The sequence below is a fragment of the Akanthomyces muscarius genome, assembly GCF_028009165.1.
Source record: "Akanthomyces muscarius strain Ve6 chromosome Unknown contig_11, whole genome shotgun sequence".
NCBI lineage: Eukaryota > Fungi > Ascomycota > Sordariomycetes > Hypocreales > Cordycipitaceae > Akanthomyces > Akanthomyces muscarius.
In genome coordinates, this window is record NW_026611614.1 from 397,809 (window position 1) to 417,718 (window position 19,910).

A 19,910-nucleotide genomic window follows, 5' to 3' on the forward strand; every position below is an offset into this window, starting at 1 on the left:
TGACCCTGCCCTTGGTGATCTGCTGAATGTGGACGACCTGGTGTGATGCTACAGATAGGATTCTCGACACAAGTTGCAACCATGCGGACCGAGGCAGCTTGAAAAGCCGGAAACCAAAATATCACTGCGCGCCAGGCGACACTTTGAGTCGCACCTAGGAAAAAAATAATTATGTGGCAAACCGACCGAAGAACATTATGCTATATTTGAAGAGATGGTATTAATATTATAGCCAAGGCAATGTGACGTAAAGCTGGTTCGTCTGGTGCATTCGACCGGGCGGTATTGCTACCTTGCATCGCATTATGCAGCCTGGCAAGCTTACCCCTCACTTGTCCGATTCCACGTTTCTGACACAACACGTATCGATTCGGCGCCGGGAACGTTTGACAATTTTATTCGAAACGGACCCGGTTCGCGTGCTGAATACGACCGCTCTCAAGCATGACAGCCTTGATAAGCACAGAGTCTTACGCTATAGGGTGGATTGCCGCGCTCCCCACCGAGCGTGCTGCCGCTACAGCCCAACTCGATGACCGCCACGAACCGCCGGAAGACTTTGAACAACACCCGTCCGATACAAATTCATACACATGGGGCCGCATGTGCAAGCACAATATCGTCATAGCATCACTTCCTGCCGGTGTGTATGGCACGACGGCTGCGGCGACGACAGCGTCTAACCTGCTCGCATCCCTGCCGGCGATTAAAATCGGTCTACTCGTTGGGATCGGGGGTGGGATCGCTCGGCATCTGGATCAGGATGTTCGGTTGGGTGACGTGGTTGTTAGCCAGCCTAAGGGAACTACCGGTGGCGTTATTCAATATGACCTAGGAAAAGCAAGACTCAATGGAAAGTGGGAGCCCAAGGGCATGCTGAACAAGCCGCCCAAGGTTCTACTGAACGCACTGGCTGCCCTGCAGGCGGAGCATGAGATAGCTCCGCCAAAGATCTCAGATCTTCTCGAAGAGATGTTGACCAAAATGCCACAGATGAGGAAGCCAAAGAAGAAAGAGCCAGGATATGCTCATCAGGGCTTCGAGAATGATCGGCTATTCGCGTCTAGCTATGGTCACATTGGAGGGCCTACTTGCGACACATGCGACTCATTGGAAGAAATTCAGCGCGATGAACGAGACACAACCGACCCTGAGATCCACTACGGTATCATAGCCTCTGGAAACACACTTGTTAAGGATGCTAGCAATCGGGATAAGATCGCAGAGTCCACTGGAAGCGAATGCCTCTGTGTTGAAATGGAGGCTGCCGGCTTGATGGATCATTTTCCGTGCTTAGTAATTCGGGGGATCTGCGACTATGCTGATTCCCACAAGAATGATCGATGGCGTCGATATGCATCGGCTACTGCGGCAGCGTATGCAAAAGAGCTCTTGGAATACGTGCCAGCAAAGATGCTCGAAAAAACAACACGAGCAGTAGATATACTAAAGTCAGGTTAGTGTCTTTTTTACGAATATATACAAACCATACTAATCGGATAGTAGTCAGTGGAGATGTAAAAAGCATGCGATCCGCGGTGGCTGAAGTGCAAGTGGGGGTTCAAAGCCTTGAGTAAGTCCGCGCGCGCTACTCCAATATTTTCCTACTTGACTTGGCCTAATACCTTCGAAATTAGCAATACTGTGCTTAATATACAGCAGACCACTGTGCTTAACCGACTCCGCGTTGCCGAAGGTGCCTCATTCGACTCATCCGCTCAAGAACATGATCGACATTGCCTGCCGAATACGCGAGTTGAACTGCTCCAACAGGTCTCGGAATGGGCGAAAGACTTACATGCAGAGCCAATCTTTTGGTTGAATGGAATGGCGGGAACGGGGAAGTCAACAATCTCTCGCACTGTGGCCAGGTCGTTGGCTGATAATGGTCAACTTGGTGCCTCGTTCTTCTTTAAGAAGGGAGAGACTGATCGAGGCAGCCTGTCTAAGTTCTTCATGACTATTGCGGCTGATCTAATTATGAAGAAGCCATCAACTGCTCCCCATATTGAAGCCGTTCTTAATGCTGACCATTCAATCACATCGAAGAATTACACTGAGCAGTTTCAGAAGTTTCTACTTGAACCGCTGACAAAATGCGACATAGGAGATAGACCTGTCGTTATTGTCGTTGACGCACTAGACGAGTGCGAGCAAGAAGGCGATATTGAGCGCTTTCTCTACCTTGTTTCTCGGCTTGAGACCGAACTCCCAGACCGCATCAGGATTTTCCTGACGAGCCGACCAGAGGAACCCTTTCGTTCTCAGTTCAAAAAAATTAAAAAGAAAGATTCCCGCGTTATCTTACATGAGATACCCAAATCCGTGGTTGAGCATGACATTGACCTATTTCTGAGATACGAGCTCTATTCCATTCGGGCAGACTTTAATAGCCGGGTACCATTAGAACGACACCTGACAGTGGCTTGGCCCAGCGAATCTAGTTTTGATCGACTTATGAAGATGGCTGTTCCGCTCTTCATTGTTGCTGCTACTCTTTGCCGCTTTATCAGTGACAATAGAATTGGAACACCCAAGAAGCTACTGGAAAGAGTGCTTTCTCGATCGGGTGACGGGCTATCGCAACTAGAGACAACATACCAGTCTGTTTTGGACAACCAAATATCGGCTAGGGCGTCGGTTAGCCAACGAGCAGAAATTATCCAACAGTTTCGCCAAGTCGTTGGGTGTATTATCCTGCTCGCAAGTCCTCTGTCGACGTCTTCGCTAGCGGTACTACTCATCATGGATAAGGACGACATTGACAGCAGGCTAGATCTGCTGCACTCTGTGCTTAGCATCCCTGCATCAGCCCAAGCACCAGTGAGGCTGCTACACCTATCATTTCGAGACTTCCTTCTACATCCTGAGGAACCTGCAATGCCGTTTCGAGTTGATTGGAAGCAAACTCATGCAAATCTGGCAGCCCACTGTCTACGTATATTACAGTGTCTCAAGAAGGACCTCTGTTATATGAACTCTCCAGGTATGCCTCGATCTGATATAAGCTCCAAAATAATCGACCGCTATTTACCGCCCGAGGTGCAATATTCCTGCCTATATTGGGTGTATCACTTTGCAGAGGCGGGCATTTCTGTCTCTGATGACACAGACGCATATACCTTTTTACAAAAGCACTTTCTTCACTGGATAGAGGCGTTAGCTCTTATTGGCAAGGCATCCCAGAGCCTAGACTTTCTCAGAACATTACAATCACAAGTTAAGGTGAGAAAAACTGATTATTATAGCTTATTATATTGGAAAGCATGCTTATAGACCTATAGGAAAAGTCTAGTCGAGAAATATCACTTTTTCTTGAGGAAGCCACTCGATTTATACAGACATATATGTCCACGATTAGCTCAACCCCTCTTCAGCTATATTCGTCGCTGCTCATATTTACGCCGAAGCAGAGCAAAATAAGAAACATGTTTGACGGCTCTAACGATAAATGCGGATGGATTTGTCTAGAACCGCGGGTAGAAGAGTACTGGAGTAATTGTCTGCGGACGCTGGAGGGCCATGAAGGCCAGGTCTCGTCCGCGATCTTCTCGCCCAACTCAATGCTCGTGGCGTCGGCCTCATTCGATAAAACGGTGCGAATCTGGCGCGCCGACACGGGCGAGTGCGTGCAGACGCTAGAGGGCCATAAACACTCGGTTAGGTCCGTGGTCTTCTCGCCCGACTCGATGCTCGTGGCGTCGGCCTCATACGACGAAACGGTGCGAATCTGGCGCGCCGACACGGGCGAGTGCGTGCAGACGCTGGAGGGCCATAAACACTCAGTTAGGTCTGTGGTCTTCTCGCCCGACTCGATGCTCGTGGCGTCAGCCTCATACGACAAAACGGTGCGAATCTGGCGCGCTAACACGGGCGAGTGTGCGCAGACACTAAAGGGCCACGATAACGCGGTTATATCCGCGGTGTTCTCGCCCGACTCAATGCTCGTAGCGTCGGCCTCCTACGACAAAACGGTGCGAATCTGGCGCGCCGACACGGGCAAGTGCGTGCAGACGCTAAAAGGCCACGACGACGCGGTTACATCCGCGGTGTTCTCGCCCGACTCAATACTCGTGGCGTCGGCCTCCTACGACAAAACGGTGCGAATCTGGCGCGCCGACACGGGCGAGTGCGTGCAGACGCTGGAGGGCCATACACGCGCGGTTAGGTCTGTGGTCTTCTCGCCTGACTTGGCGCTCGTGGCGTCGGCCTCAGACGACGGTACGGTGCGAATCTGGCGCACCGACACGGGCGAGTGCGCGCAGACGCTGGAGGGCCATACACACGCGGTTTGGTCCGCGGTGTTCTCGCCCGACTTAATGCTCGTGGCGTCAGCCTCAGACGACAAAACGGTGCGAATCTGGCGCGCTGACACGGGCGAGTGCGTGCAGACGCTGGAGGGCCATGAACACTCAGTTAGGTCCGCGGTGTTCTCGCCCGACTCGACGCTCGTGGCGTCGGCCTCAGACGACAAGACGGTGCGAATCTGGCGCGCCGACACCGACAACTGCGCGCAGACGCTGGAGGGCCACGATGACGCGGTTACGTCCGTAGTGTTCTCGCCCGACTCGACGCTCGTGGTGTCGGCCTCATACGACAAAACGGTGCGAATCTGGCGCGCCGACACGGGCGACTGCGCGCAGACGCTGGAGGGCCATGAATACTCGGTCAGGTCCGCGGTGTTCTCGCCCGACTCGACGCTCGTGGCGTCGGCCTCAGACGACAGTACGGTGCGAATCTGGCGCGCTGACACGGGCGACTGCACGCAGATGCTGGAGGGCCATACACGCGCGGTTAGGTCCGCGGTGTTCTCGCCCGACTCAATGCTCGTGGCGTCGGCCTCAGACGACAAAACGGTGCGAATCTGGTGCACTGACACGGGCGACTGCGTGCAGACGCTGGAGGGCCATGAACACTCGGTCAGGTCTGCGGTGTTCTCGCTCGACTCGACGCTCGTGGCGTCGGCCTCAGATGACGGTACGGTGCGAATCTGGCGCGCCGATACGGGCGAGTGCGCGCAGACGCTGGAGGGCCATGAACACTCGGTCAGGTCCGCGGTGTTCTCGCCCGACTCGACGCTCGTGGCGTCGGCCTCAGACGACAAGACGGTGCGAATCTGGCGCGCCGACACGGGCGAGTGTGTACAGACTCTGGATATTGGATATGCTTCACAACGCCTTTTTTTTTGCCCGAATGGCTCTTGCATAATAACCGATATTGGCGCTATTTCTATCAATATCGGTATTTTACAATCCTCTATAGAGCGCTCTGGCATCGGGATTGATGAAACTTGGATTACATGGGACGGAAGAAAATTGCTCTGGCTTCCAATTGAATTTCGGCCGCACTGCTCATCTGTGTCAGGGTCTGCAGTTGTAATCGGGTCTAGTTCGGGAAAGGTAATCATCGTAGGACTATCGAATGATTGCTCTACAGCGTGTGGGTGGTCTTCATAGTATCACTATATATGGTACTTGAAGCTGTACTTGGAAATTTCTTCTGGACATCGCTAGGAGCAGATCATCCGGCTAATTGTTCCTAATGTAGCCGTAATAGATACAGACAGGGGTATTTCTATTAAATTGCCTGTCGGCTTTCCAGTCACTCAGTTGCCGCAGTTGGAGTCGCCGCGGCGGCGTTGCAGTGTCAGCTTGGTTGGCTCTTTGGTGGCGGTATTTACGCTGAAAGCCGTCCCATCCAGGGTGCGAAAACCATAATTATCGTCAAAATTCTCAAAATTAACATTTGCCATGTTCATCTGGTCTCGCACAGCAAGTACAGGCAAGGAAGCGCCATCATTGAGAGGGTGCAGCGCGACCGAACCAGTCAGCAGCCGACCAGCCAGCGACGTTGTGGCCACCGTGGCCTCTACGCTAGTTTCTATCGATTTCTACGCGTCTCCATCGCTAATTCATCGTCACCTACCTATACCGCTATGAATATACGATTGGTTTGTCCAGGAAGTAGAAAATTAGAATAAAAATCGTTGAAATCGAGCTGAAAAATACTTGGTTTTAATGGTGTGGACGCTTAGACAATCGACCTGGAAATCTAGGAACGCCTGTAGCATTGCGACTAGATCCGGCGGTAATTCCCACCAAATATGAGTACACCAGGGCTGAGATGCATCACAGTGCCTGAGTAGCCAAGGTGCCTAACAAATGGTGAAGGTGCTCTGAGGCAGCTGATCCAGACTACATACCTCCATAAAGAGACGCCTATAGGCATCTTAGAGCCTCAGCATTGTGCGGAACGACGCATCGGCTGAAAATAGTTGGTTGGGAATTAGGCGATAACTAGCCGTTAGGTCCTGTTAAGAGTAGACAAGAAGGTACTTAGCAGCTACAAGCTATTTGTGGCCGCTCCCCACTGGGTTTGTTATGTAGGTGTAGACCCGCGACACCCATTTCGGTTATTACGGTACTGGTCCTATTTCCAAAATCCAAGTAGCAGCAGTACGAAGAACTGCATACAAATATCATCAAGTCTTATAATGTGAAGCGTATGGGAGAACTTCGCTGGTTCCTAGCGATTAAGGTCACCAGAGACCGTGTTCAAGGGAAGCTCTGGTTATCTCAACGCTCATTCATATATGCAGAAGATCGCGAAAAGATTCTGCAACGGAACAAAGAAGGTGAGAGCACCTCTTCTAACAGGAAAGCTTCAGCCCTATGAGGGAATAGCCTCAGAGGCAGCCATCAAAGAGTACCAAGCGATCGTGGGGTCGATCGAATACCCCGCGAATACCACCCGGCCAGACGTGGCACACAGTCACTCAAAGCTGGCCCAATTCCTTCAAAATCCCAGCCCAGAGCACATCAAGGCAGGGATACACTGCATCAACTATCTCGCGACCACTCAAAAGCTCTGTATTCGATACGATAGAAGTATTGAAGCCGTGGAGGCAATGAGTGATGCAGCCCACGGCGATAACCACGATCGCAAGAGCAGCCAGGGCTTCATCCTCAAGATGTTCGGTGGGCCAGTTATCTATCGAGCAGGAAAGCAAAATACAGTGACAACCTCGTCAACTGAGGCAGAGCTGTTGGCCCTCTCGCAAGCAGCGAAAGAAGTTATGGCGTATCGACGATTGTGTGCCGGGATCGGATTCAACTTCGAAGGATCAATGGATCTCTGCGTGACAACGGACCTCTTAAAGAGTACTAGTCTAAACCTAAAAGGGAACATTTCCACCACCACTTTTTAGCTTGAGATGTTTACTAGCCATAATAAAGTATTACATACAATTTTTATTTACCTTGCCAACATCAAATAGTACTTTTATGTTTTCGATGGTATTTTTTTATAAGTAGAGTAAAGGATATATTGGATGTTAGATGGACAAAGGTTCCGTCTTTGCCGCTCAGAAAATTGCACCTGTTTTCGAACCGGGAATGAAGAAAAAAAAACCCCTCAAACCCCAACCCAAATAAGTCGTAGCATTAGAAGCCTGTCTGAAAGAAAATAAACCGAGCCGCGTACCGGCCAAGAACAGCCAGCGCACAGAAAAGAGATAATAAATTTCTCATTGACTGGCCGGCCCCGTCTGCACCATTAACCAAACGTTAACTTTTAATGGCAGCAGCCTATTCTTTTTTGTTACTGGCAGTCAACATGCTGGTTGGCGCCAAAAAAAAAAAAAAAAAAGAAGCCCCGCTGGGCTCACATCACTAAAAAGCTCTTTCAAAGATGCAAAAACGAGACATATCCACACCCTTTTTTGCAATTGAATTTTAATCAGCACCATTTAAAAAAAAGGATCGATTAAGGTCCCGAACATTTCGTTTTTATTTTGCTTCAGGTATGCTACATGTAGCACGATTGACTCAGGGGAAGCTTTTACTTCCTTCGCGCGGTGCTCTCTAGTCAGACAAACCACCTGCCATTTCCTTGCTGGCCACTCGGATCCATTCCAGCGCTAGTATGACTGTATTAGAGATTGGTTTCCAGGCGATGTACGAGCGAAAGGGCGCTGTACCTGGCCAAGAACGACGAAGCTTTCTTTGACTGACAAGTTCAATAGTTGATTACACTAGCTCGATTGGCAGCTTGAATTCAAGCATCACCTGCGACGATTGGGAATGTATTGATCTTGTCAAACCTCCTATTGAGGCCACCACAGAGCTTTGGGTGGACCTTCACCACCACGAATAAGAACACAATACTGTTTTTATCCTATCGCGATACTATCACCCTGTTACCAACAGTTATCCTGTTCCCGTTATCCTGTTCCCGTTATCCTGTTCCCGTTATCCTGTTCCCGTTATCCTGATCCCGTCATCATCTACACCGCCGAGAAAAATCCATAAAATATCCTTCATCTAAGCGGCTTGAGGTATGTATATCCAGGGAAGGCTGCAAGCTAGCGGATGTTAGTCAGGGAGTAATAGGACGGAGGTGCGCAGTCTTACGTCCTTGTCCAACTTGTTGAGGTTGCGCGGACGATGCTGACCGATTCATTCAGACTGTGAAATGGCAGATGGATTAAGAGCTTGGCTCTGACAGCCATCGCAGGATATACGCCCTGTCGTAGCTGCGTATCTCGCTTCTTGTGCTATGAGCAATGCGTGGCAGGCAGCCGTGAGGCAGGATCCCAATTGCAATTGTGATCTGCTCGTCAATTGCGCTGTCGAAGGGTGCAAATAATCGGGTTGTCTGGCTAGACTTCTCGTTTCCAGTCATGGTGACATGAACACATCCGCAAAGTTTCTCGACCTCCAAAGCTTCTTCTTCTTTGACCGTGGTAGAACGGCCAAACTCAGATTCGTCGTACTTCTCCCTATCCTCACGTTTCGCGACAGACGAGGTGGACCCAAACCCACCCCAGCTTTCCTCAACATCTAGAACCGTCACGGAGGAGGTAGATCCGAACCCAGCCCAGCTTTCTTCAACATCTTGGACCGTCACGGACGAGGTAGATCCAAATTCATCCCAGCTTTCTTCCACATCTGGAACCGTCACAGAAGAGGCAGATTCGAATTCATACTGGCTTTCTTCAGTGCCTCGGACCGTCACGGACGATGTAGATCCAAGCTCGTCCCAGCTCTCTTCGTCGTCACGGACAGTAACAGAGCAGGCAGATTCGAGGTTACCGTAGTTCGTGACGTCGTTACAGCCGGGGCAGCCACTCTCGTCGTCGGAGGTTGCAGAGGTGGGCTCAGAGGCAGCTTCACTTTTCGCGTCGGTGTTCTTCGCAACGAGATGTTGAGGAAGGTCGCCTGTGTACTGATTGATGGGCGTCGCAGCTAGTTCAGCAAGGCCACCAACTCCCTAGTTGGGGGTCTGCATCTGCTGGAGCGTTCCACGATTAACCATTCTATCGTTGCAGCTGCCGGATGCAACCTTTTCCTGCTTCATGCTCAGGTTTGCGAATGCGTAGGGCGAAGCGGATGAGGAAGGGCAAACTCACGCACTCGAGGGGCAAACGCGTGTTGAGGTAGGCGGGGCACCACATGTGGCTTTGTGCAGCCACTGGCAGAATCAAAGGCGGTGACTGTCACTTTTACCACCACCCACACTGAGAATGACTCGGGCGTGGACGGAGACGTCAAGTTCTAGTTATACCATTGAAGAGAGTACTGTAACTTTCTGTGATGTCATACTTATTAGAAAAGGAAAGAGAGACGATGTTGCGCGGTGGCAATGCATGGTTACAGAGACTCAAATCTTGATGAGACACCCCGCATCGTATCAACGGATTTCATATAGTTACAAGTTAGGAAGTGCAACGATGTCGATGGCAGAAGGCACAAATCATTTGTCAGACCATCGTAATAAGGCATGTATGCTATCCAGGACATAAAAACATAGCACGTAGAATAAATACGGAGCCCATCGCTCGCGATCTTTGTCTGTGCGAAGTGCAAAATGACAATGAAACGCTTTGACAGAGAAGAACCGCAAGGAATTGCAGGCATTTCTGAATTTGACCGCCATGTCCTCGCTACAGTACAGAAATGGGCGCATTGCCTGGACAAGGGCCTGTTTTCTTTCCTACGGGTTAGTTTTGGGTGGAGCAGTGTAATAGGTTTAGTTCCACTGCAAGTTGGCCGACGACCCGATTAGCTTGCCCTACTGACAAATGCTTAGAGCGGGCGACTTGGCCGACAGCATTCTTGCGCTTCTAGTCGTACGTACAGCTTGCCGCATAGAGGACGGGCTGCCCGTATCGCTCAAGCTCAAGATGTTTCTCAACGTTGCTCTCGATTTTGTCGTGGGGCTGGTTCCCATATTAGGTGACCTCGCTGATGCCCTACTCAAGGCCAATGTCCGTAACAGCAGATTACTAGAGGAGTATCTGACGCAGAAGGGCCAAGTCAGCATCGCATGCGCCGATGAGAAGAACTCGGACTTCACAAACCATCCACCCTTTGAGCCAGAGGCCGAGTCTCGAGCTCTGTCGCTGTCTGCGCCAAAGCTAGAAGCTGCCTCGCTGCCATAGAGGAAGACCTTCTAGATTTGCCAACCTCTACGGAAGATTACATACTATTACAGACAAGTTTGTCGCCGGTGCATAACCGTCGGTTCCATTTTGCTCTGTCGGTGGATGTAGCAACTGAGTAAGCTCTGTTCCGTATGTCTTTGGGAGCTTATTCTTCTGTGGTATTATCCTTCGGGTGACAGTCGAATATGCTGGTAATGCCTCTAATATGATCTATTACTATCGACATACCATCACAAGTACCTGCTAAATACATCTGTAATACATCTTTCTTTGCTATTCGAGATGTTTGACAAGCTCCCTCTTGCTGAATAAAAACCCAAGAAACGACATGACGTTAACCAATACCTGCTTCTTACTGATTGACAATATTACAGGTCTTCACGAAGCCTGGCTTTGACTCTACCTGTTCGAGGAGCACCGTATTGCTGGCGGGCTCAACACCGCATAATTCATCCATGATAACTTGTGAGACAAAACGACAATCATACTGCATTGGCGCTAATGTTGTAGTTCCCATCATTGTTGTGAACCACGTACCACGTATCTGTAGAAAGTCAGCATAGACCGATTTCGCTGCGCTGCGGCTACTTGCCCAAATAAATTGGTTCCCGTGTCACTTGTATCGAGTTCGTGCCTCCGGACAAGCATGTTGCATATAAAATGAACTGGCCCAACAGCATGATAGCTGGACACGTTTTCGAATAATCCGCACTGCTTACTGTCAGCTTACCGAAAGGGAAGAGTTTCATGGAAGGCACCGACCCGTTGAGTACGAGTTGACCTTCTGTATTTCCCAAAAATTTATCCAAGTCACCATAGACTTTCTGCCCGTAACAGTCGCAGAAAATCACTGTTTCATTAAATCCGTTGAGAAAGCAGGACTCGCAAACTTTACCAACAGCACCAGTCACTGGCGTTGCGCTTGGTGATGTTGAGGCCTGTACGGAGCTAGAAGATGGGACAGAAGTCGAAGTAGAAGATGATGCTAGGTTGGTCGATGGAGCACTTGAAGGAGAACTTTGCGTCGGACTTGTGGCCGAGCTTGGACTTGTGGCCGAGCTTGGACTTGTGGCCGAGCTTGGACTTGTTTCGGGGTTTGAGGTCGATTGGGTCCTCGGCGTTGAGCTAGATCCCGAACTTGGTCTTGAGGTTTCCGCATTACTTTGCAGATCCGTTGAACTGGTAGCAATCGGAAGCTTAAGGAACGCTGTAATGGTAGCAGAAACAGTGGAAGCCAAAGACCACGAAGCAGAGGCTGCTACAGCAGCAGTAGGGAGCGTGTTCATATATTGTACGGCGTAGATAGACGTCGGCAAGATCATATCATTAGTCGCAGGGAGATTATTCCACGAGTTGAATGAAGGTTGTGCATTGCTTCCATACACGACTTCAAGATCGCTGATCTGTTGACTTTCCAGCGGCTGCCACCGTCCCACTGTTGTGGGCGTGTCTGAAGATGTCGGGCAAGCTGCCACTGTTGGAATGGCAAGGCCGATGTAAACGCAAAGACTATCAGCGCGCATCCTGCAGGCCGATGAAAATATTCCGTAGAGTTGGTCTCCGTTATATGTTACTTTCGTGAGGCCAAAATAGAGTTGGTCCCACCCGCTATAATATAGAACTAAGGAGTTGGACAGCTACAATAGCGCCGAGTACCTATTCTCTCTATTTTGATGCGTCTATCAGGAGGACGTATATGGATTTAGGGCTGATTTACACGTGTCAATCAGTGCCCGCACGTCGAGACCCTCCACACATATCGAAACCACCACCAGCACATGGTCTGAGATATCTGAGGTACCCGTGATAACAGAAATGGGTGTCGCGGGTGAGCAACTACATAACAAACTTAGTGGGCAGCAGCCAAAAATAGCTGATACCTGCTAAGTACCTTCTTGTCCGCTCTCAACCGGACCTAGCAGCTAGGTACCTACCGGTACTGGTAGTTGTCGCTTACTAGTTACTCAATGCTTTACCAAGTACTCTCACGCAGATCATTGTTACACACAATACTGAGGCTGTGAAGGTATTTCTAGCTCTCTGCTACGAAATAAGATATTTTAAGAATAGAAATAGATTATTTAGGCTCTACTCAATATAGTCTTCACCTTTTGTTAGGTAAATCTAAAGGCTGTCTGGAGCAGTGATGGCTTGTTATTGCTGTAGCCAGGGACTGTTTTTTGTGCTCCTAGTGCCTACTTCATCAGTGCTGCTGCCGGTACTTACTGTGTGAGACCAGAGGGACATGGAAGATTTGAATTTCCCAAAATTTAGCAACGATTATAATCTCTGAGCCCTCAGAAGGGACAAAAGTCCCCACGTAAAACCCCCCACCGAAGAGCCCAGCCGAGCCAACGCAGTAATGCGAAACAACTCCCACTGCTGCGACTAAATGACTGGGAAGCCGACAGGCAAACATGGTATTCTGTATCCATTACAACTTCAAATGGAAAGTGCCCCTCTGTGAAAGCATTAGATCATCAGTTTTGGTAAAGATAATCAGAACGCTTCTTCTTCAATGGATCGAGTGGCTCTGGAAGAGATTACCCGGTCCTCTGTGTAAGAATGATCACGGGTACACACTATTACGGCGCCGCTCTTAGAATCAACCTAAATTAGGCACGCCAAAATGGAGGTTCGTTATAGCCAACAATCTATGTCCTTATATTTCATACATCTGATTTCCATAAAATCTTTATCTTTCTCTACAAGCCTATTGAAAGAATGGCATTAGCAAGCACTACACAACAAAAATATCCAAGTTGCCTACCAGTTGAAGTTCTTGACGAGATTGGAAACAACATACAGAAAGTCAGAGATTTAAAAGCTTTTGCTACAATGAGCAGCAGCATATACAATAAAATTGGCTATTCTGTTATCAGACGAGATCCCATAAAGGCCCTGATCCATTATGCAGCAGTCAACAATACTAAGGGTATTGGGGAGGCACTCTCCGCTGGAGCAGATATTAATGCTATATACAAGCTAAAGGGTGACGAGCGAAAGAAGCTCCTTCGAGTAGATAAATTTATCTGCGCTGAAGAGTTTATGCCTCTACATATTGCTGTAATTATGGGGAGTGTGGACGCCACCGCATATCTTCTAGAACAAGGAGCCAGTCTTAACGCGACAGCTGGCTACCGAAAAACTACAGCTTTCTGGCTTGCTACTGACCTTGGATCGGTAGCGACGATGCGGCTGCTGCACAGCAGAGGCAGCGACATCAATCGTGGGGACTCATACGGTACCACTCCACTGCATCTTGCTTCTAGGAAAGGCAATAAAGAGATAGTAGAATGGCTCCTGGACCTCGGCGCTAATATAGACGCAAAAGAAGTGGGGTGGGAGGGCGATACTGCTCTAGGAATAGCTGCAGGCGCTGGGAAGTTAGATATATGCCATCTATTGCTTGAGAGGGGCTGCGATATCGACATGGGAGACAGGACTCCGTTACATATCGCTGCGGCCAGAGGCAATCAGATGCTAGCCGAGTATCTACTTAAGCGGGGGTCAAAAGTGGATTTAATCGATAGTTCTTGCTCTCATACCGCGCTATTAATCGCTGCACACCGCGGCGATATAGCTATGGTTTACTTGCTGCAGACAAATGGCGGCGATATCAATCACGCAGACCAAGGGGGCTCCACCGCACTACATCACGCGGCCCTATTTACAGATCTAGAGCTCACACAGCACCTTCTTAAACATAATGCAGATGTGCATAAGCAAGACTATAACGGTAATATTGCTCTTGGGCTGGCCGCTCAGGAGCTAGCAGCAGCCCCGTTTCGTTATGGCTACTTTTCTCAAGGCGCACTTATATATGATCCTCAAGAAAAGACATATAGGTCGAGGGAAATTTATAAGCTACTGCTTAAAAGCAATAGTAACAGGTTTCATAGAAATAATGAAGGTGATGCCCCTATAGAGATATATCAAAGACGACGGCAACAGTGGATGCGGTACATCAGGGACGGTGGGTCATGGTAAATCCGTTCGCGACAACTTCGGGATCGTAGCCGAAGTTGGAATTACTGCCGCATACTTTAGGAAGAGCTAGGTTCGCCCGTTGAAAGCGGTTTCGCGAGAAAGATAGGTGAAGCTGGACCCAGCGTTGTGAATGCTCATGCATAGCGTGGAAACCCGTGACGCGAGCAGAGCAGCAGAAGATTCGAGGACAACAGATGAAAAGGTAATTCCCGCCGATCAGTTGATATGAGCGTTACATTATCTAGGGATTATAGGAAGATACATAAAATTGGCCAGCGCAGTCATCATTGTCACACTCAGCTACTGTAAGGGGCCGGCTTTCACCCAATCATTCATCGCCATTGATGCCTGTGCTCCGGACTGCTCGAGAAATGGTGTGCACGTCCAAGAGGGACAAGAAGGACCGCTCGTATACTGGAGCCAAGGAGGATGTCTCATTACATCTCGATATCCTCGAGGAGGATCAGAGAGTCCCTATGAGGTTTTCCAGTGAATTCCTTCGTCAGAATTGATATCATAACTTTGCTTAATAGAGTCCATATCGCTGGTTCCGCCTGGATCGAAGTCATTGCCTTCTCCCGGGGTTTCCGGCGGGGTTGCAAGGCCTGCATCTTCCGGGGAGGCCGGAGAGGTTGGGAATGCGGAGAATCTGGGGAATTTCACGTGCGGTCTTCAACGTCATGTGTTTCTTCGTCTTCAACTCTTGACTCTGTGGCTTCCGTGCTCTGCCCTCCACCCCTCGAGCTCTGGAAGAGTTCAATTCCAGTGTCATTCCTCAAGCAGGGCGGTGGCTTGTTGAGCGAGGCGTTGAAGATCAGTTGCTGTGTCAGCAGTTATATCAGGAGTTGAAGCTTCCCGTGTATTGGTCTCTTGTGGAATCGTCTGGGTTGGCTGGCAGGCCAGCTCATGAGCTCCCGAATCGATATAGAATTGGGTTTCGTCAAATGTGACGAAACTAGAGTTGATTACCCTCGTGCCTTGAGGGAAGGACCCAAATCAGGTATTGGGTGGATGATTCAATTCCGCCAAATATCCGATATGAGCCCTTTCTAAAAGCTTGTTAGCTCGTCCGAGGATTCTGTCAGTAGTCATGACAAAGGCTTTATTGTTGAGCAGATAATAGGGTATAGGCCGTCCACAACTAGTGGTCGGCCACGATCTTTGCATGACATAAATAGCCACTCTTGTGCAGGGTAACTTACTCCGCAAAAGAAAACAGACACGATCTAGGAATGTTGCAAGGCTACGCCGGCTGGGGCGTTGCTAGACTAACTGTTGCTCATTGGCGCCTTCTAACCTGCTACTTTCGATCTATCTCGTAGCTCGCTATACCAATCGCTTTACTGGCTCAGCTGGCTCGATTTTACAAATAGGTTTACGTTTTCACTACTAGCTAGCAGCTCTTCGCCTCCTCGTTCGACCCAGCCGACACTATCATCCCCAATTTGTCGCCGCCTGACCCACTGTTGCACCGGTTTGTCGATGGCCTCGCATAGCCTCGCAGCTGCGTAGCGCCGAATTCCCTTCGACTTCCGGCATACCTCACCATAGATCGTGCCACTGCGCAGCTTTTGAGCTGACTGATTCATCCCTCGCGCCACGGTTGTTGAAAAGCGGCTCCGAGCCGACGCTCCACAACCATCAGATCTGCGCTCCACGCCTTTTCCGAGAACCACTGCGCGTACTCGACCCCCTCGCCTGCTCTCGGGTACTGCTGCAACACCAGGACGGGGTGCACCAGACTGTTTGCTGGTGCCCGATTAATTTAAACAATAGAATAGATAGCTTGCCATTCTGTCACCGGGTTCCTTCGAGTTTCCTCTCTAGGTTTGACCGCTCCTGCCTCACCCTGGTCCGGTATGTTGTCCTGCTATCTCAAGCGATACACCGCGTCACCAGTTTGGTCGTGCTGGAGGCCAACGGCAGAGCATCGAAACACATCTGTCCCCCAGCCCACACTTCCTAGCCTCTTTTCAGTTTACTCTTTGTCAAATAACTGATAACTGCTCTGCGTGACATTTTCTCACTAGATTAATGCTGCCCTCAGACAGCTGAACACAGAATCGCTAGTGTGAGGCATGGTAGCACAAGGGGTGTTCGTTGACGTAAAATAATGTTGCAGGTGCTTGACAATGTGCGCTCAGCGCGTAACTTTTCGACTGATTTTCCGGCCGCAGAAGACTGGAGTCATTCAGTGTAATACAGATGAAGAAGAAAGAAATGTCACTTCTTCACCAGATAAAAGAATGGTCTAACCCATTAGAAGTAATGCGCCCGTCGTTTCAGTCGGGTTGCAGATGGCCAAGAACGTGAACGCTACCCAGATCACAGTGCCAACAGCATACATCACTCCACAGAGTGGAAATCCGTCACATCTAAGAGAATATCCCAAAGAATGACCAAGGTCGCGTTAACGCCCCGAGTTTTATCGTACGCCCTTTGGTAGACGTAGCTGGACACAATGCTGTATGTGCAATGCTAATGATGAAATTGAAGACTTGCCCACCGGGGCGATTGTTTCGTCGCTTCGGGTGGCAACTGTCTTAATAAAGTAGCATGCGACAGGGTGAAGAGGATCTGGGTTGAAATGAAGAACCCTACGTAGCTCGCACAGTCCACCTGCTGCAAGAATGAGGGCCTTCCTATATAGCCCTTTGACTGTCAAGGAGGAGCAAGCAGGTCACGAAACCCACCAGGAAAAGAACCAAGAGTTACCAGATAAGCTCCTATCAGAGTGTCAGATAAGTGCTATCAGAAGTAGACCCTGGTTCTTGCCTGCGCTGCAGTACTTCTCCTGGGTGGCTTTTTGCTTATACCGTAAAGTACCTGGTTTTATTATAGCACATGATTGTTTATTACCTCTGCAAAGTACCTGCTTGCTCCTCCGCATCCAAAGGGATAGAGACACTATCAACATAAAATATTGGCACTTACGGCTGCCGCATTCGTTTGTCCTATCCCGAGGGGGGCAAAAAACACCGCCGGTCAATGACAGGCCACAGTAGCTGCCAGCCATCACCACTCTAGCTAACCTTTATCTTTAGATAATAAAAATATCATTGGATAATAACTGGAGTGTAAAATAATCTCTAAGTATTTTTGAAATATTTTATTTACCTATACATGGCCCTGAATGACTGTTTGTAGATGACCTCGACCGGCGTTATTTTTTGTCCACTAACTAGGCCTGCATAGCATCTGTTGAAAGCAACGCCAGCCCCACGCCAGTGAGTTTTAGCAAAAAGGAGGCACGCCGCCACAGCCCTACCTGAACATGGACAGAAGCTGCAGCTGCCAAGGAAATGTAAGGACCAATGGTGAGATATAGAATGGTCAAAAAAAGATCATGATGACTCTGTTGGGTGGCGGCGGCGAAATCGTGCTCGCATTGACGTCTCGTGCATCGCGTTTCTTGATCTGCCCTTTTGGCATCACGTTGCTCCAATCAAGGCTATTTTTAGATTGATGCTTGGGAAAGGTAATTATTATGCTCATACTGTCTTCTTTCGCGTATTCCGTATTGATTTTTGAGCTGTAACTAACTGTAGGAGCGCGCGCTCGGAAAAAGTCCATGGATCCGACAGTATACCCCGTACTTGTTGCTCCATCGACTCCTGGTTATTTTATGTTTTCGTACAACCGAGCGCCGCTAGTGATTGCTTTGTGACAATTTATTATGCCGTTTTCTCATAACACGTGAGCAAGTTGTTATAATTGAAGACTTCGCTGAGCAGTCAGGAATCTAAGAGGGTGGAGGTCAATCATACTGTATGAGCTACTCGAGTTATAAAGACCGTCGTGTCCAGCTTTTTGCTACTTTCAAGTGAGAACATGCCAGAGAGAAGAGCCAGACGAGCTGTGCCTTCGAAATCAAAGCCGATTCCGAAACTCCACCGCGCAGATGAGGTCATATATGAAAAGGCCACTAATAGACCACCTTCGCCAAGGTGTAACAAGCCTCTCCTCGAAACAAATCGTTCTACCAACCGCGCGCTCTACAGGGTGGACCAGACAGACGACTGCTCACTAGTAGTACCATAATATTGATCGGGCAACTGTATTAGGTTCGGGATGACAAGTTTATGGGTATCTGTTGCAAGCACCAGTGACTAGACCAACTTGGCTGCCTAGCAGGACCTCTATGGCTTCTTCTTCCTCCATATTACCGATAGTCCAAGTCAGGTTGTGGAGCTTTATATTCGCCGTCGTCAACTTTCACAGCATGTATTTTACTAATTTTAATGCTTGAGTTGTCTAAATATCAGAGGGTGATTATGTGATGATGTGTGCTCTCAGAGCCAAGTAACCAACCAAGCATCAGTAAAAGAGTTCCATAATAATGTAGCGCCTGTGTCCATATAAAGGAAGTTGTCTTTTAAAGCCACAATTCTTACTACACGAGAATTTTGCTAATAGCGATAGTATCCAAGCAACATTGTCGCCGTTGATATTGGAACTGCTGCAGAACCAAGTTCACTTTAGGAAAGTTAGCGTTATTCATATTGTCTATATCCATATTAATTCATCCATATAAAAGCTCATCATAAGGCCATGATGATGTTTTTTTTTCAATACTCGTTATTTCGTTATTTTTCTGGGCACGGGTACTTCACAAGCTCTGACCAGCACTGGCTGGCTGACCTTGGCTGCTGTGTAGCTTTGTGTGGGCATATCGTGGGGCATTCGCTATGTTCGAAAACAGTGAAAATGTACACCAAAAACCCATTCTCTATTTCCTTGCTTTCAGTGCGCTCAATGGAGACACATTTTTATTGTAGTAGGGGTGCCCTGTCTGTTAACCACGGGTGCTAGGTCGGGACAAAAAGAGTATCGCGATTCGTACGGCATCATTTTGCTTATAACAGGGCATATTTCCACAGTTTTTATATATAAGTTAGCCACAGAAAAAGGCTACTACGAATCTAGAAATAACATTAGTTCTTGAGATAATCATACTATATTAAGCTTCTCGAGCACTCATAGAAAGTCAAAGGCTAGCCTATAGGCAATCTGTCGAATTTTTCGCTAATCGAGCTGGTCGCACAGCATGCCCGCCTCGATAACGCGCTTCCTCACCCTTTTCTCCTTGGATTTCAGCCTGCCCTGATGCTACCAAGGCTGGCCATGGTGCCGGATGCCGAGAAGCCTCTTTCCAGCCTAGAAGAGAATGAGGCAGTGGCAGTGGGTAACTTTCATTCGGCCCTCCCCAACTCACTACTAAGAACTAACTAAATGCACCCGCGACACCCATTTCGGTCTTTACGTCAAATGATACAGTGAAAGGTGGTCCTTTGGCGGGAGAAGCCGTAGTGGCCACGGGCTGCGGCATGAGTGGCTGCAAGCGCAAGTCGAACCTGACAAGAAACAAAGCTGCGGCGCAATCATTGACAAATCCACACCAGCATTCGGGACAATAATCTATCCTTTACAGTACATATATGAGTTGATACAGGAGCAGAAAGAAAGGTGATTTCTA

General features: G+C 48.9%; 4 protein-coding genes across 5 annotated transcripts; 2 read left to right on the top strand and 2 right to left on the bottom strand.

Moving 5' to 3' along the window:
- Positions 1-444: 444 nt before the first annotated feature.
- LMH87_007649 (uncharacterized protein) lies at positions 445-3,423 on the top strand (the record flags this gene model as incomplete). Its single annotated transcript, XM_056199566.1, has 5 exons — positions 445-1,456; positions 1,507-1,573; positions 1,638-2,823; positions 3,221-3,225; positions 3,285-3,423. The coding sequence occupies 5 exons, from the start codon at positions 445-447 to the stop codon at positions 3,421-3,423; spliced, it is 2,409 nt and encodes an 802-aa protein (XP_056058003.1).
- A 5,061-nt stretch (positions 3,424-8,484) lies between these two features.
- On the bottom strand, positions 8,485-9,454 carry LMH87_007650 (uncharacterized protein; the record flags this gene model as incomplete). Of its 2 annotated transcripts, none has more annotated exons than XM_056199568.1 (3): positions 8,485-9,189; positions 9,313-9,348; positions 9,410-9,454. In XM_056199568.1, the coding sequence occupies 3 exons, from the start codon at positions 9,452-9,454 to the stop codon at positions 8,485-8,487; spliced, it is 786 nt and encodes a 261-aa protein (XP_056058005.1). The 2 variants fall into 2 exon arrangements, with proteins under 2 accessions (XP_056058005.1, XP_056058004.1); XM_056199567.1 differs by having other exon boundaries at positions 9,313-9,351.
- A 413-nt stretch (positions 9,455-9,867) lies between these two features.
- Positions 9,868-10,841, top strand: LMH87_007651 (uncharacterized protein; the record flags this gene model as incomplete). The annotated part of the gene is made up of 4 exons (XM_056199569.1): positions 9,868-10,040; positions 10,090-10,267; positions 10,553-10,559; positions 10,819-10,841. 4 exons carry the CDS (start codon positions 9,868-9,870, stop codon positions 10,839-10,841), a joined length of 381 nt encoding a protein of 126 aa, XP_056058006.1.
- Positions 10,842-10,926: 85 nt separating this feature from the next.
- On the bottom strand, positions 10,927-11,730 carry LMH87_007652 (uncharacterized protein; the record flags this gene model as incomplete). Its single annotated transcript, XM_056199570.1, has 4 exons — positions 10,927-10,988; positions 11,037-11,155; positions 11,207-11,294; positions 11,607-11,730. The coding sequence occupies 4 exons, from the start codon at positions 11,728-11,730 to the stop codon at positions 10,927-10,929; spliced, it is 393 nt and encodes a 130-aa protein (XP_056058007.1).
- Between the last annotated feature and the right edge of the window lie 8,180 nt (positions 11,731-19,910).